At 41.8% G+C, this 18327-nt stretch overlaps 1 protein-coding gene across 2 annotated transcripts in view; it reads left to right on the top strand.

Moving 5' to 3' along the window:
• Positions 1-17782, top strand: part of AFF3 (ALF transcription elongation factor 3) — a 688775-nt gene extending 670993 nt beyond the window's left edge. For both annotated transcript variants that reach the window (XM_077296548.1, XM_077296549.1), the window contains exons 18-19: positions 2224-2444; positions 16617-17782. In XM_077296548.1, coding sequence (XP_077152663.1) covers positions 2224-2444; positions 16617-16741 — 346 coding nt within the window. In that variant the 3' untranslated portion in view covers positions 16742-17782. The remainder of the gene's footprint in view (positions 1-2223; positions 2445-16616) is intronic.
• The last annotated feature ends 545 nt before the right edge of the window (positions 17783-18327 follow it).

Raw genomic sequence — 18327 nt, 5'->3', positions numbered from 1 at the left:
TGCTCCACCTCCCATAGGGGCGGAGCCGCCTATTCATTTCTCTAATGAAGCGGTGCCGGTGACCGCTGATAGAGAAAGAGGCTGCGGCACCGAAGACAGGCAGGGGAAGGAGCGGGACGCCGGGAGCAGGTAAGTATTACATATTTACCTTCCCTCGTTCCACACGCCGGGCGCTGTCTCCATCTTCCCGGCGTCTCTCTCTCCGCACTGACTGTGCAGGTCAGAGGGCGCGATGACGCATATACTGTGCGCGCCGCCCTCTGCCTGATCAGTCAGTGCGGAGAGACGCCGGGAAGATGGCGCCGAGGAGCTGCAGGCAAGACAGGTGAGTATGTGTTTTATTATTTTTATTGCAGCAGCAGCAACAGCTATGGGGCAATAATGTACGGTGCAGAGCACTATATGGCACAGCTATGGGGCAACGGTGCAGAGCACTATATGGCACAGCTATGGGGCAATAATGGACGGTGCAGAGCACTATATGGCACAGCTATGGGGCAATGGTGCAGAGCACTATATGGCACAGCTATGGGGCAATAATGGACGGTGCAGAGCACTATATGGCACAGCTATGGGGCAATAATGGTGCAGAGCACTATATGGCACAGCTATGGGGCAATAATGGTGCAGAGCACTATATGGCACAGCTATGGGGCAATAATGGTGCAGAGCACTATATGGCACAGCTATGGGACAATAATGGTGCAGAGCACTATATGGCACAGCTATGGGGCAATTATGAACGGTGCAGAGCACTGTATGGCACAGCTATGGGGCAATAATGAACGGTATGGAGCATCTATTTTTATTTTTGAAATTCACCGGTAGCTGCTGCATTTTCCACCCTAGGCTTATACTCGAGTCAATAAGTTTTCCCAGTTTTTTGTGGCAAAATTAGGGGGGTCGGCTTATACTCGGGTCGGCTTATACTCGAGTATATACGGTAAGTAGATATAAAGTATGCCAAAAAAGGAGATTAATATCAGGACTCTCATTAAAATGGAAAAGAATAAAATAAAATAATATAATGTGAACACTAGTGCTAAAAAAGTATAAAAATATATATCAAAAGTGAGCGTATAACACAAAAATGTCTATGGGGTTTTTAAATAAAGTAACCAATGATACAATATAATCTGACCATATGGCCAACCACCATATAAAAAAGTGCAATGCGCAAACAAACAATGTGGTAAATAACCAGGAAGTAACACTGTGCAAAAGTAGCAATATATAAACAAGAAAGTGATAAGGGGAGATGATTGGGAGAGTACCTGTACCTTAAATAGCGACACTAAATCCAACCAAAGCGCACCCCGACGCGCGTTTCGGATATAGAATCCTTCGTCAGGGGCTGACGAAGGATTCTATATCCGAAATGCCCGTCGGGGTGCGCTTTGGTTGGATTTAGTGTCGCTATTTAAGGTACAGGTACTCTCCCAATCATCTCCCCTTATCACTTTCTTGTTTACATATTGCTACTTTTGCACAGTGTTACTTCCTGGTTATTTACCACATTGTTTGTTTGCGCATTGCACTTTTTTATATGGTGGTTGGCCATATGGTCAGATTATATTGTATCATGGGTTACTTTATTTAAAAACCCCATAGACATTTTTGTGTTATACGCTCACTTTTGATATATATTTTTATACTTTTTTAGCACTAGTGTTCACATTATATTATTTTATTTTATTCTTTTCCATTTTAATGAGAGTCCTGATATTAATCTCCTTTTTTGGCATACTTTATATCTACTTATATAGTTTTTATCTAAATTTTTGTGATTTTATCTCTGTGATTGTATTTTTATATCCTTCCAAAATATGCACATATATATATATATATGTTATGACCATTACAAAATAAAGGAATATTATAATTATATGTATATCCTTGCCATGTCTCTTTCTTGGAGTTAGGTCCCTTGCTCTGGGGGTTGGTGTTTCACAGCATTATAGAATGATGGATAGCCAGCCTGAAAGGTGGTGTTCTTATCTAATATCGGTGAATCTCTGTACAGAAATCCTGTCATGGCTTCTCTCTTTAATTATTTCTAGTTCTATCCCTATTTGAAAATGAGAAAGGTAGGGCTGTAAGTTTAAGAGAATTGGGAAGAATGTGCATATTCTGAGCAAACTGTTTGCTTGTTGGCTAGAATAATATAATGATGTTAAATATCTTTATGTATTGAACAACATGCCTATTTTATGTATAATCTAGAACCACAGGAACTTCATTGCCATTGTCCCCTACACCTTCTCCAGTGAGCTCTCAAGGAAGTATCCCCAGCTCTGGTGCCACCAGCTCTAGTTCTAGCTCTATTATAAGCATTCCCCAGCGCATTCACCAGATGGCAGCCAACCACGTCAGTATTACTAACAGTATCCTGCACAGCTATGACTATTGGGAAATTGCTGATAATCTTGCCAAAGAAAACACAGGTACATTGGCATAATGCAAAAGTCCTGCATGTGTTCCAATAAAATAATCACTCTATGTGCTAATTATGCTCAGCCTATGTCTTTCCCATCTTACATATTTATAACCCATTTCAACCCTTCAAATAGCATGAAGGAAACAAAGAGATAATAAAGGGATTTTCTGGTGTTATTTGACATGAACGTAAACACTGTGCAACAAATTGTTCTGTAAGTTTCTATTGTAATATTTTCCCTTAATTCCTCCTCTTCTACATCTCTGCCTTCTGTTGGTGAGTTAAGTTAAATATGGGAATTTCCATTGGAAAAATTGTGTCTAGTCTATGCAGCACAAATCTCTTGATAAATTGCTTCATTCTGTAGTCAAGCAAATTTAGCTGACAAAGGATCAGATGGGCTATAACTGTAGCACCCCCTCAGCTGTTAGGAGTATTAGGTCTGTAGTAAGAATCTTTAGAACCTAAATCTAAATAAAAAAAAGTCTACATTCATAAGGAAGAAGAGATCTTGACTAAGGAAATAAAAGACACTGGGCAGTTTTATCAATACTGTCTAAATCATAGACACTGCAAACTTAGACTAGGCAGTCTAAAAGGGAATCTGTCACATACGATAATGCTATTTACCTGCAGCTATAGGGAAGAGCCAGACAGCGGTATAGCTCTCCCCTCCCGAGCGTGACCGCTGCATAGAAAATCATGCTGTCGAAGCTCAGCTCTGGCAAAAATTAAGAGACCACTGCAAAATTTTCAGTTTTTCTGATTTTTCTCTTTATAGGTATATTTTTGAGTAACATGTGCAATGTTATTTTATTCTGTAAACTACTGACATGTCTCCGAAATTCAAAGCTATTTTGTATTTATTTGCAGCAAATGAGAAATCGTCAAAATAATAAAAAAGAAACAGTGCTTTCGGACCTCAAATAATGCAAAGAAAGTTTTTATTCATTTAGAAACAACAATACTCATGTTTTAACTCCGGAAGAGTTCAGAAATCAATATTTGGTGGAATAACCATGATTTTTAATCACAGCTTTCATGCGTCTTGGCATACTTTCCACCAGTCTTTCACTTCTTTTGGGTGACCTTATGCCACTCCTGGCACAAAAATTTAAGTAGTTCTTCTTTGTTTGATGGCTTGTGACTATCCATCTTCCTCTTGATTACATTCCATAGGTTTTGAATTGGGTTCAGGTCTGGAGATTGGGCTGCCCATGAGAGGGACTTGATGTGGTGCTCCTTCATCCACACATTGATTAGCCTAGCTGTTAGTTATGGGGCATTGTCCTGCTGGAAAAAAACAGTCCTCAGAGTTGGAGAACATTACCTGAGCAGAAGGAAGCAAGTGTTTTTCAAGGATAACCTTGTATGCGGCTTGATTCATACGTCCTTCGCAAAGATTAACCTGCCCAATTCCAGTCTTGCTGAAGCATCGCCAGATCATCAACGATCCTCCACCAAATTTCACAGTGGGTGCAAGACACTGTCGCTTGTACGCCTCTCCAGGTCTCCGTCTAACCATTAGATGACCAGTGTTGGGCAAAGCTGGCAATTAGACTCATCAGAGAAGATTACCTTACTCCAGTCCTCTATGGTCAGATCCTTATGGTCTTTGGCAAACTTCATCCTGGCTCTCCTTTGCTTCTCATTGATATAAGGCTTTTTTCTAGCTTTACATGACTTGAGGCCTGCCTCTAGGAGCCTGTTACGAACTGTTCTTGCCGTGCACTTCACCCTAGCTGCCATTTGCCATTCCTTTTGTAGGTCACTTCATGTCATCCTGCGGTTGCTGAGTGATATTAAAATTAGATGACGATCATCCCGGTCAATGGAGAGTCGTTTTCGCCCTCTGCCGGTCTGTAGTTTTGTTGTCTCCAGTGTCTGCTGCTTGACCTTGTTGTAATGGACTGCCGTCTTCGAAATTTTAAGGATGGAGGCTGTTGTGAATTTTGCTCTTGGGCTCCCTCCGGTGGTTATAAGTGGTAGCACTGCTGTCTCTGGATCGCAGCATTTATCAGGTGTGTTCACTTTTTGCAATTCTGACTGAGCTATTTAGTCTTGCTTGACCCTTTAGTCAGTGCCAGTTGTCCATTGTTCCTGGAGGATTCACATCCCTGGTCTCTCCTGCTTTGCTGTTCATTTCAACAAAGATAAGTTCTGGCCTTGATTTTTGCTGTCCACATGCTGTGGCCTAAGGGTATGTTTCCACGGTCAGGAAACGCTGCTTGTTTGACGCTGCGCAGAGCTGCAGCGTCAAACAAGCAGCGTCCAGATGTTCCAGCATAGTGGAGGGGATTTTATGAAATCCCGTCTCCACTATGCATGGAAACCCGCACGCGGCGGCCCTGCGACTACGGACATGCTGCGCGTCTTTTCAGATCGCAGCATGTCTGTACACCTTGCGGGGACGCAGCGTCCCCGCAAGGCATATCACAGGGCGCTATGGGAGAGAGCGATCATCCCGGATGTGAAGAGTTAACACATCCGGCATGATCGCGTCCCAGAAAGGGGGCGGGGCTTAGCGCCGAGCGGCTTCGCCGCTGCGGCGATACCGCCGGCCATCCTGACAGTGGAAACATACCCTTATTGTTCAGTTCTTTTCCATGTTTTTGTCTTGTCCAGCTTGGTCTGTATAAGGATTTGTTTAGCCAAGCTGGTATCTCTGGAGATGCAGATATACCCTCCATATCTTTAGTTAGCTGTGGAGATTTTGTATTTTCTGTGGTGGATATTTTCTAGTGTTTTAATACTGACCGCATAGTACTCTGTCCTATCCTTTCTATTTAGCTAGAAGTGGCCTCCTTTGCTAAATTCTGATTTCAGTCTGTCAACTTCAAAATGGCCGCCATGGTCACCACCCATCTTGAAAAGTTTTCCCCCTCCCATATACTTATGTGCCATAAACAGGAAGTTGATCTCACCAACCATTCCCATTTTATTTAGGTGTATCCATATACATGGCCCACTCTGTAGAGATGGTGATTTTTAGTGTAAAACCATGCAGTGGTCTCTTAATTTTTGCCAGAGCTGTGGCGGCAGAATTTTTGCTTTCTTGTCCTTTTTTCGGAGAATATGAATGATAACACCAAAACTTTTTCTCCACTCATGGTTAGTGGTTGGGTGAAGCTATTTATTGTCAAACTACTGTGTTTTCTCTTTTTAAATCATAATGACAACCCAAAACATCCAAATGACCCTGATCAAAAGTTCATGTACCCTGGTGATTTTGGCCTGATAACATGCACAGAAGTTGACACAAATGGGTTGAATGGCTACTAAAGGTAACATCCTTACCTATGACCTGTTTGCTTGTAATCAGTGTGCGTGCATAAAAGCTGAGAGTTTCTGGGATCCAGACAGACTCTTGCATCTTTCATCAAGCTACTGACATTTCTGGATTGTGAGTAATGGGGAAAGGAAAAGAATTGTCAATGGATCTACGGAAAAAGGTAGTTGAACTATATAAAACAGGAAAGGGATACAAAAAGATATCCAAGGAATTGATAATGCCAGTCAGCAGCATTCAAACTGTGATTAACAAATGGAAAATCAGGGGCTCTGTATGAACAAAACCACAGTCAGGTAGACCAACAAAAAGGTTGTCCACAACTGCCAGGAAAATTGTTTGGGATGGAAATGAAAACCCACAAATAACATCAGCTAAAATACAGGACTCTCTGAAAACTAGCAGTATGGCTGTTTCAAGATGCACAATAAGGAGGCACTTGAAGAAAAATGGGCTGCATGGTCTTGTCGCCAGAAAAAAGCCATTACTGCGCAAATGCCACAAAGTATCTTGCTTACAATACACAAAACAGCATAGAGACAATCCTCAAAACTTCTGAATAAGGTAATTTGGAGGCATGAGACCAAAATTAAACTTTTTGGCCACAACCATAAACGTTACATTTGGAGAGAGGTCAGCAAAGCTTATGATGAAACGAACACCATTCCTACTGTAAAGCACGGAAGTGGATCTCTGATGTTTTGGGGATGTGTGAACTACAAAGGCACAGGAAACTTGGTCAAAGTTGAAGGACAGATGAATGCAGCACACTATCAGTAAATGCTAGAAGCAAATTTGCACTCATCTCCCTGGAAGGTGCACATGGGACGCACTTGGACGTTCCAACATGACAACGATCCAAAACACAAGGCCAAGCCTACCTGTCATTGGCTACAGCAGAAAAAAGTGAAGGTTCTGGAGTGGCCATCTCAGTCTCCTGACCTCAATATCATTGAGCCACTCTGGGCAGATCTCAAGTGTTCAGTTCATGCTAGACAGCACAGGAATTTACAGGAACTAGAGGCTTTTTACCATGAAGAGTGGGCAGCTTTACCGAGAAAATAAGGAACCTCATCCACAACTACCACAAAAGACTTCAAGCTGTCATTTATGTTAGAGGGGGCAATGCACGATATTATGAAATGGTGTATGTAAACTTTTGATAAGGGGAATTTGAATGTTTCGGGTTGTCATTATGATTTAAAAAGAGAAAACACAGTAGTTTGACAATAAATGGCTTCACCCAACCACTAACCATGAGTGGAGAAAAGGTTTTGGTGTTATCATTTATGTTCTCTGATAAAAGGCCAAAAAAGCAAAAACTCTGCCGGGGTATGTAAACTTTTGAGCACAACTGTATATAGCCTCCTGTATACAGTATGAGCCCCTATATTGCCTTCTGCATACAGTGTGAGCCCCTATATAGCCTCCTATGTACAGTACGAGTCCTCACGTCTCATACACATATTTAAAAAAAAAGACATACAGATATGCTCACCTCGCTCCTATTCCATTAGCGCTCGGTCCCTGATGCTCCACCTCTGGTCTGGCCAGGGTGTACATGTTAGCGTGATAATGTAATCTCGCTGGCGGCGACTGATGATGTAATCACGCAGGCAAAGCAGAGGCCACGGGAGCTCCCCTGGAGCTGCGCTGCCATTCTGCATTGTCTGCAGTACAGTGCCTCGGGCCCCGGGTGGTAGCCCAGATTGCCCTCATTATAATCTGCCTATGCTGACACTAATACAAATGTTTAAGATGGTCAGAATCTTGAATACCAAACTTTGATTTTATTTTCTCAGTAATTTGTTTGTAACAAAGTTATAGTGGGTTGTCATGGCAATGATGATGTTGTAGTTAGTTGCCATGGCGATAATGATGTCACAGTCATTACCATGGCAATGACAATGTCATAGTGGGCTGCAATGGCCATGATAATCTCAGTGTGTATGCATGGCAGCAATGATATCATAGTGTGTTGCCATGGCGACGATGTCATAGTGTGTTCCCATGGCAACAATGATGCCATAATGGGTTGCCATGGTGATGCCGATGTCATAGTGGTTGCCATGGCGACAATGATATAATAGTGGGTTGCCGTGACGACGATGAATTCATAGTGTGTTGCTATGGTGACAGTTATGTCATAGTGGTTGCTGTGGTGATGATGATATAATAGTGGGTTGCCATGGCGACGAGGATGCAATAGTGAATTGCCATGGTGACGATAATGTCATAGTGGTTGTCATGGCGATTGTCATAATGAGTTGCCATGGCTACGATGATGTCAAAGTGGTTACCATTGCATTGTTATAGGTTGCCATGGCGACAATGATGTTATAGTGTGTTGCCATGGTGATGAGGATGTTTTGTACAGCTGACATGTGCACGCAATAACGGCGGGTGAAATCGCGATCCACCCGCCGCTATTAACCTGTTAAATGCCGCTGTCAAACGCAGACAGCGGCATTTATCCGGCGCTTCCGGCCGGAAATGACCTCATCGCCCACCCCCGTCACATGATCGGGGGTCGGCGATGCATCAGGATAGTAACCATAGAGGTCCTTGAGACCTCTATGGTTACTGATGCTGGCCTGCTGTGAGCGCCCCCCTGTGGTCGTCGCTCACAGCACACCTGCAATTCAGCTACATAGCAGCAATCTGATGATCACTGCTATGTAGCAGAGGCGATCGTGCTGTGCCTGATTCTAGCCTCCCATGGAGACTATTGAAGCACGGCACAAGTAAAAAAAATGTTTTTAAAAATATGAAAAAAATATAAAAAATATAAAAGTTTAAATCACCCCCCTTTCGCCCCATCCTAAATAAAACAATAAAAAAAAATCAAACCTACACATATTTGGTATCGCCGCGTTCAGAATCGCCCAATCTATCAATAAAAAAAGCATTAACCTGATCGCTAAACAGCGTAAAAAAAAATCGAAACGCCAGAATTATGTTTTTTTTGTCGCCACGACATTGCATTAAAATGCAATAACGGGCGATCAAAAGAACGTATCTGCACAAAAGTGGTATCATTAAAAACGTCAGCTCGGCACGCAAAAAATAAGCCCTCACCCGGCCCCAGATCACGAAAAATGGAGACGCTTCGTGTATCGGAAAATGGCACTTTTTTTTTTTTTTTTTTTTTTTTTTTTTAAAGCAGAGTTTTGAATTTTTTTTCACCACTTGGATAAAAAATAACCTAGACATATTAGGTGTCTATGAACTCGTAATGACCTAGATAATCACAATGGCAGGTTAGTTTTAGCATTTAGTGAATCTAGCAAAAAAACAAACAAAAAACAAGTGTGGGATTGCACTTTTTTTGCAATTTCACCGCACTTGGAATTTTTTTCCCGTTTTCTAGTAAAAGGCATGGTAAAACCAATGGTGTCATTCAAAAGTACAACTCGTCCCACAAAAAATAAGCCCTCACATGACCATATTGACGGAAAAATAAAAAAGTTATGGCTCTGGGAAGGAGGGAAGTGAAAACGAAATCGCAAAAACGAAAAAGGGCCGCGACTTGAAGGGGTTAAATCAGATCAAACAGTAGAGTAAGTTCAGTTTAATGATGGTGACAAACTAAAAAAAAATGCGATGAGCCGACCAACTATATGTAGATATTTCCCCAGAGATGACAGAGGCAGCTTGTATTCTGCTTAACCCCTTCACCCCAAAGCCTGTTTTCACCTAAGTGACACGGCCAATTTTTACAATTTTGACCACTGTCATTTTATGAGGTCATAACTCTGAAACGCTTCAACGGATCCTGGTGATTCTGAGACTGTTTTCTCGTGACATATTGTACTTTATGATAGTGGTAAAACTTCTTCGATATGACTTGCATTTATTTGTGAAAAAAAACAGAAATTTGTCGAAAATTATGAAAATTTAGCAATTTTCAAATTTTTCGTTTTTATGCCCTTAAATTAGAGAGTTATATCACATAATATAGTTAATAAACAACATTTCCCACATGTCTGCTTTACATCAGCACAATTTTGGAAACATAATTTTTTTTTGTTAGGGAGTTATAAGGGTTAAAAGTTGACCAGCGATTTCTCATTTTTGCAACAAAATTTGCAAAACCATTTTTTTTACGGACCACCTCACACTTGAAGTGACTTTGAGGGGTCTATATGACAGAAAATGTCCAAAAGTGACACCATTCTAAAAACTGCACCCCTCAAGGTACTCTAAACCACATTCAAAAAGTTTATTAACCCTTCAGGTGCTTCACAGGAATTTTTGGAATGTTTAAAAAAAATTGAACATTTAACTTTTTTTCACAAAATTTTTACTTCAGATCCAATTTGTTTTATTTTACCAAGGGTAACAGGAGAAATTGGACCAAAAAAGTCGTTGTACAATTTGTCCTGAGTACTCCGATACCCCACATGTTGGGGTAAACCATTGATTGGGCACATGGCAGAGCTCGGAAGGGAAGGAGCGCCATTTGACTTTTCAATGCAAAATTGGCTGGAATTGAGATCGGAACCCATGTCGTGTTTGGAGAGCCCCTGACGTGCCTAAACAGTGGAAACCCCCACAAGTGACACCATTTTGGAAAGTAGACCCTCTAAGGAACTAATCTAGATGTGTGGTGAGCACTTTGAACCTCCAAGTGCTTCACAGAAGTTTATAATGTGGAGCCGTAAAAAAAAATTAATATTAATTTTCACAAAAAATGATCTTTTTGCCCCAAAATTTTTATTTTCCCAAGGGTAGCAGGATAAACTGGACCCCAAAAGTTGTTGTGCAATTTGTCCTGAGTACGCTGATACTTTATATATGGGGATAAACCACTGTTTGGGCGCATGGCAGAGCTCGGAAGGGAAGGAGCGCCATTTGACTTTTCAATGCAAAATTGGCTGGAATTGAGATCGGAACCCATGTCGTGTTTGGAGAGCCCCTGACGTGCCTAAACAGTGGAAACCCCCACAAGTGACACCATTTTGGAAAGTAGACCCTCTAAGGAACTAATCTAGATGTGTGGTGAGCACTTTGAACCTCCAAGTGCTTCACAGAAGTTTATAATGTGGAGCCGTAAAAAAAAATTAATATTAATTTTCACAAAAAATGATCTTTTTGCCCCAAAATTTTTATTTTCCCAAGGGTAGCAGGATAAATTGGACCCCAAAAGTTGTTGTGCAATTTGTCCTGAGTACGCTGATACTTCATATATGGGGATAAACCACTGTTTGGGCGCATGGCAGAGCTCGGAAGGTAAGGAGCGCCATTTGACTTTTCAATGCAAAATTGGCTGGAATTGAGATCGGAACCCATGTCGTGTTTGGAGAGCCCCTGACGTGCCTAAACAGTGGAAACCCCCACAAGTGACACCATTTTGGAAAGAAGACCCCCTAAGGAACTTATCTAGATGTGTGGTGAGCACTTTTAACCCCCAGTTGTTTCACTAAAGTTTAGAATGTAGCGCTGTGAAAATTAAAAAATCATTTTTTCTTTCCACAAAATGATGTTTTTGCCCGCAATTTTTTTCCCCCAAGGGTAACAGGAGAAATTGGACCACAAAAGTTATTGTCCAATTTGTCCTGAGTACGCTGATACCCCATACATTGGGGTGAACCACTGTTTGGGCGCACGGCAGAGCTCGGAAGGGAAGGAGCGCCGTTTGAAATGCAGACTTAGATGGATTGGTCTGCAGGTGTCATGTTGCATTTGCAGAGCCCCTGATGTACCTAAACAGTAGAAACCCCCCACAAGTGACCCCATATTGGAAACTAGACCCCCCACGGAACTTATCTAGATGTGTTGTGAGAACTTTGAACCAACAAGTGTTTCACTACAGTTTATCACGCAGAGCCGTGAAAATAAAAAATATTTTTTTTTCCACGAAAATTATATTTTAGCCCCCACATTTTTATTTTCCCAAGGGTAACAGGAGAAATTGGACAACAAAAGTTGTTGTCCAATTTGTCCTGAGTACGCTGATACCCCATATATGGGGGGGAACCACTGTTTGGGCGCACGGCAGAGCTCGGAAGGGAAGGAGCGCCGTTTGAAATGCAGACTTAGATGGATTGGTCTGCAGGTGTCATGTTGCATTTGCAGAGCCCCTGATGTACCTAAACAGTAGAAACCCCCCACAAGTGACCCCATATTGGAAACTAGACCCCCCACGGAACTTATCTAGATGTGTTGTGAGAACTTTGAACCCCCAAGTGCTTCACTACAGTTTATAACGCAGAGCCGCGAAAATAAAAAATATATTTTTTTCCACGAAAATTATATTTTAGCCCCCATGTTTTTATTTTCCCAAGGGTAAGGCTGGTTTCACACTTGCGTTTTTATCTGCATGCGTTTTTTTAAAAAACGCATGTGTGAAAAAACACATGTAAACGCGGTAAAACGCATGCGTTTTTTTAGACGCATGCGTTTTTATAGAAAAACACAAGAAAACAAGAAAAAAAACAAAAAACCCTAACCCTACCCCTACCCCTAACCTGAAATACGTGGCACTGAAATACGTGGCACTGAAATACGTTTATATACGTATATACGTATATAAGTGCCACGATATTTCAGTGGCCACGTATATAAGTGCCACGTATTTAAGTGCCATGTATTTAAGTGCCACGTATTTAAGTGCCACGTATTTAAGTGCCACGTATTTAAGTGCCACGTATTTCACGTAAATGCCACGATATTTCAGTGCCACGTATTTCACTGAAATATCGTGGCACTTAAATACGTGGCACTGAAATATCGTGGCACTGAAATATCGTGGCACTGAAATATCGTGGCACTGAAATGACGTGGCACTGAAAGACGTGGCACTGAAATACGTGGCACTGAAATACGTGGCACTGAAATACGTGGCACTGAAATACGTGGCACTATGACTGTCAGAAAATGTTCATTAAACGGTTAGGGATGAGTTTAGGGGTAGGGTTAGGGTTTGGATCCCTTTATCACCTTGATGGTGGTGGGTGACTTTTCAGTGTGTGTTGTTTTTTTTCTATAAAAACGCATACGTTTTTAACGCAAACGCGTTGAGATCGGACGCCATGTCGCGTTTGGAGAGCCCCTGATGTGCCTAAACAGTGAAAACTCCCCAATTCTAACTGAAACCCTAACCCCAACCCTAACCCTAGTCCTAACCCTAGCGCTACTTTCACACTAGCGTTTTTTTGCATACGTCGCAATGCGTCGTTTTGGCGAAAAAATGCATCCTGCAAAGTCATCTGCAGGATGCGTTTTTTCCCCATAGACTAACATTAGCGACGTATTGACACACGTCGCAAGCGTCGTGCGACGGTTGCTTCGTGTTGTGGCGGACCGCCGGCAGCAAAAAACGTTACATGTAACTTTTTTTGTGCCGACGGTCCACCATTTCCAACCGCGCATGCGCGGCTGGAACTCCGCCCCCACCTCCCCGCACCTCACAATGGGGCAGCGGATGCGTGGAAAAACAGCATCCGCTGCCCCCGTTGTGCGGCGCTTGCACAGCATGCATCGGGCCGACGCAGCGCGACGGCCCCGTACCGACGCTAGTGTGAAAGTAGCCTAACGGGAAAATGGAAATAAATATATTTTTTAAAATTTTATTATTTTTCCTAACTAAGGGGGTGATGAAGGGGGATTTGATTTACTTTTATAGCGTTTTTTGGGCGGATTTTTATGGTTGGCAGCCATCACACACTAAAAGACGCTTTTTATTGCAAAAAATAGTTTTTGCATCACCACATTTTGAGAGCTATAATTTTTCCATATTTTGGTCCACAGAGTCATGTGAGATCTTGTTTTTTGCAGGACGAATTGACGTTTTTATTGGTACCATTTTCGGGTACATGACATTTTTTGATCGCTTTTTATTCCTATTTTTGGGAGGCGGAATGAACAAAAACCAGCAATTCCTGAAATTCTTTTAGGGGGGGGCGTTTATACCGTTCCGCGTTTGGTAAAAAGGATAAAGCAGTTTTATTCTTCGGGTCAGTACGATTACAGCGATACCTTATTTATGTAATTTTTTTATGTTTTGGCGCTTTTACACAATAAAAACTATTTTATATAAAAAAAAATTGTTTTTGCATCGCTTTATTCTGAGAGCTATAACTTTTTTATTTTTCTGCTGATGATGCTGTATGGCGGCTTTTTTTTTGCGGGACAAGATGACGTTTTCAGCGGTACCATGGTTATTTATATCCGTCTTTTTGATCGCGTGTTATTCCACTTTTTGTTTGGCAGTATGAGAATAAAGCGTTGTTTTTTGCCTCTTTTTTTTTTTTTTTTTTACGGTGTTAACTGAAGGGGTTAACTAGTGATATAGTTTTATAGGTGGGGTCATTACGGACGCGGCGATACTAAATATGTGTACTTTTATTGTGTGGTGTTTTTTTTATTTAGATAAAGAAATGTATTTATGGGAATATATTTATTTTTTTTTTCTTTATTTAGGAATTTTTTTTTTATTTTTTTTTACACATGTGGAAATTTTTTTTTTTTACTTTTTTACTTTGTCCCAGGGGGGGACATCACAGATCGGTGATCTGATAGTGTGCACAGCACTCTATCAGATCATCGATCTGACAGGCACGTTACAGAGGCTTGCCGGCGCCTGCTATGAGGAATTCTCAGCAGACGCCGGCAAGCAGGGTCATCTTATGACCCGGAAGAAGTCCCGCGGCCATCTTGGATCCGGGGACTCCTTCCAGGTCACCGGAGCAGCGCGATCTCATCGCGCTGCTCCGGTGGGAGAGCGCAGGGAGCCCCCGTCCCTGCGCGATCCCCCTCTATGCCGCTGTCACTATTGATAGCGGCATCAGAGGGGTTAAATGCCCACGATCGGCGACAGCGCCGATCGTGGGCATTGCTGCGGGGTGTCAGCTGTCATATACAGCTGACACCCGCACCCGATCACCGCGGCGCTCAGCGTGAGACCGCGGTGATCGGGGCGCCGTACTAGTACTGCGGCTGGCACTAATGCAGTGCCGGCAGCGCCGTACTAGTACGGCGCATGGCACGAAGGGGTTAATCTGGTACATAATTATATACAGTTGTGAGGTAAACAGGTCAGCCTATTCCTTACAGATAAATATTTGCAGACAGGCAGTTTCTCAGTGTGATATTGGCTGCTTTCAGGTTCTATCTCTGTGGAGACCCTCACTCAGTTACACCTCAGTGACTGAGCTGTTTTCTTCCCTCTGAGACACCTTGCTCTCCCAGAAATGCAGTGAAAATCTTATCACAATGGCAGCTGTCTGCTGCCTTCCCTTTGTGGCAGGGCTCAGATCCCTGTAGAGGCCTGTCTCCTGTCAGAGTCTCACATACCAGTCCTTGCTGCCATCACCATCCATTTCTGACTGACCCAAATCTTACCGCCTCATAACAGTTAGCTCCTCCCCATAACATGTGACATTCCAAGAAGTAGTCATTGGTTGGCTGCACTGTCAATACTCCTTCCTATAAAACTCACTAAAACCTTTACTGATGTTGTCCCTGTAAGAAAATTCACAAGTAAGACGAGCAAAGAAATGAAATAACAGGAAAAACCACAAACATTGAAAATGCAGAAAGAACGTAATAACAAAAATGCTTCTATCTCAGAAACTTTATGTGATAGAGCAAAACTAAGCATATTTTTGGAATCAGCACATTAAACTCCATAAAACAGACATATTACCTTTGCTGATGATTTTTTGTGTTGACCAGTGTAATATGAGTTTACAGCATATACTCATGGTTTCCTATTTTCCTATAATGTACCCCCACCTATTTTCTTGCCCACTAAAGTTTGTTAGCTCTCCTTCCCTCCTCATATTTCCACTACCAATAATTTGCTTTACCCGGTTAATTCCCTTGTTTTGTTATCCATGTTTAAATTTCTGACTGTACAATCTTGAAAAAAATCAATAAAAATAATTTGATGAAAATCATGCTGTCATACTCTGGTCAGGAGAGGCGACGGCCAGTCTGAGCATTGCGTTGCGATCCTCATCCGAGTTAGACTGCTGTCTGACTCTTCCCATTGGTTGACTCTGCTGGTTAATAGTGTTAGAAAGGTGTCTGGCCGCAGTCATACAGGCATGCCTACAATCACTGTTCAATAGAGTGTGAGTGTCGGCTGTAAGCCCACCCTGGCGTTTTGATTGACAGCTGTCTCTGCAGTGTCGGGGCATGCTTTCAGCTGCTGCTGACAATACTGTGAACTGTGGCTGTAGTCATGCTAGTATATGACTAAAAGTCGGCAGCACCAGAGAGGAATAAAGTTTTTTTTACTTCCTTTGTGTCATTGGATTAGACCCTACTATTTGCACTTATTGTTTTTCCAGCAATATTTTCCTCGTTTGATGGGCTGTGATATTTTTACACTATCTAGGCTAAGTTTACACCACCTATAAGTAGGCTTACCTAGTGCTACCAATTTGGTGCATTTTTTTGTGCATGCTATTAAATGTTAGGCCTTGCTTCTTTCCTCTATGCCACACCACTTATCAGTAGGGCCATATAATACTGACATTGGTGTAATTAAATAAAAAAAATCCACACTCACTTCTCCGTTCCCCTGCCACTCCCACACCGGCCAAACCCTCAGCAGCCTCTACTCCATACTGCCGTGAGGACAGCCTGTCGCAGTGTCTCACGTGTGGTCACTGGCTGAAGCAGATCAACGCTGCGGACAGTGAATAAAGAATTCTAAAATGTTACTCCCCACCCACCTCTTATCTGCAATCTTCTATTCTGAAGTAATGATATTATTTTGGAAAATAAAAAATGCATGCAGCCCATATTTCAGATGAGTTGGCTAAACAAATATTTATAGAGAACAAATAATCCTTCACAACCAAAAAAACCCAACAACATTGTTTTGGAAATATGGTGTATACAATATGGCTAACCAAAACTAATTTTGTTTGTTTTCAGAGTTCTTCAATGAGCTTGATTCATCAATAGGACCGATAACACTGCACAGTTCAATGGAGCACTTGGTCCAATATACCAGACAAGGACTTTCCTGGATACGGCATAGTTCTCGCCATGTTATGTAGTGAATTTGTAACACTGCATCTGTTTCCACTGAACTGCTACTTTTCCCAGGTATTAAGTTTATGAACAGCTCCATCACTTCTCGCACTACTTTACAATTCTGTAAATCGCTCTTCAGCATTGGACAGATACATACAACGCTTTTAATATTGAAGCATTCAGACAGGTTACAGTATGCATCCAAATGATCACACTTCAGACAGTTCTTTATGCAATGAAACATTTATTACTTGTACCGTTTAAAAGTTTATCTAATAGCAGAATCAATTCGGGTACTGGGTGAGAAGGAAACTAAAATTCTCCATTCCTGCTCTCTGACACCATCTTAGTCTATGTTCCCACAATGAGCTTTTGATGTTGCAGATGTTCACCATTTCTGCACCCATTAAGTAAAATAGGCTCCTTGCATTTTTTCTAAAACATACAAATAAAATATTCACCAAAAACTCTTTGTGGGAATATAGCCTGTAGGCCGGTGTCACACTGCTTAGGCCTAAAATTTGGCTTAGGCCTATAATTTGATCTTAGCAAATGCATTCAGCTGTAGAGGTTGATTAGTTCCACTGGCAATAATGCACATTGAAGATATATTTCTTTCCCTATTTTTGCTTGATCTGAAGCCTTCTTCACACGTCTGTTTCCTGTATGTGTAGTACCCATTTTATTCTCAAATCGCACACTTACCATTATAACCGCATGTCCTTACAAAACTAGTGGAGACATGCCCATTTTTTTCCAGCAGCACGAATGATAAAGGTGAATACAAGTCCATGGGTCCAGCAAGACACACATACAAGACAAGGATGGCATCTATGTGCAATCCATGTTTAACATTGCAAAGTATAGAAGAAGCTTTGTAATTTATTTATTTTTTGATCCATATTGGAAAAGCACTGATGACACTGATGGTAAAAATGGACACAAGGATGACACACAGATGGAAAGTACTGATGACACCGGTACCCGTTTTTCACATACGTGTTTTATACAAATGTCTGAAGGAAGCTTTAGATACAGCACAGACCAAAAGTTTGGACACCTTCTCATTTAAAGATTTTTCTGTATTTTCATGACTATGAAAATTGTACATTCACACTGAAGGCATCAAAACTATGAATTAACACATGTAGAATTATATACTTAAAAAAAAGTGTGAAACAACTGAAAATGTCTTATATACTAGGTTCTTCAAAGTAGCCACCTTTTGCTTTGATGACTGCTTTGCACACTCATGGCATTCTCTTGATGAGCTTCAAGAGGTAGTCACCGGAAATGGTCTTCCAACAATCTTGAAGGAGTTCCCAGAGATGCTTAGTACTTGTTAGCCCTTTTGCCTTTACTCTGCGATCCATCTCACCCCAATCCATCTCAATTGGGTTCAGGTCAGGTGACTGTGGAGGCCAGGTCATCTGGCGTAGCACCCCATCACTCTCCTTCTTGGTCACATAGCCCTTACACAGCCTGGAGGTGTGTTTGGGGTCATTGTCCTGTTGAAAAATAAATGATGGTCTGGTCCATCTAAACGCAAACCAGATGGAATAGCATGCCGCTGCAAGATGCTGTCGTAGCCATGCTGGTTCAGTATGCC

The sequence above is a fragment of the Ranitomeya variabilis genome, chromosome 3, assembly GCF_051348905.1.
Source record: "Ranitomeya variabilis isolate aRanVar5 chromosome 3, aRanVar5.hap1, whole genome shotgun sequence".
NCBI lineage: Eukaryota > Metazoa > Chordata > Amphibia > Anura > Dendrobatidae > Ranitomeya > Ranitomeya variabilis.
The sequence above is the reverse complement of the archived record's forward strand: the minus strand, read 5'-3'. Positions and strand labels throughout refer to the sequence as shown.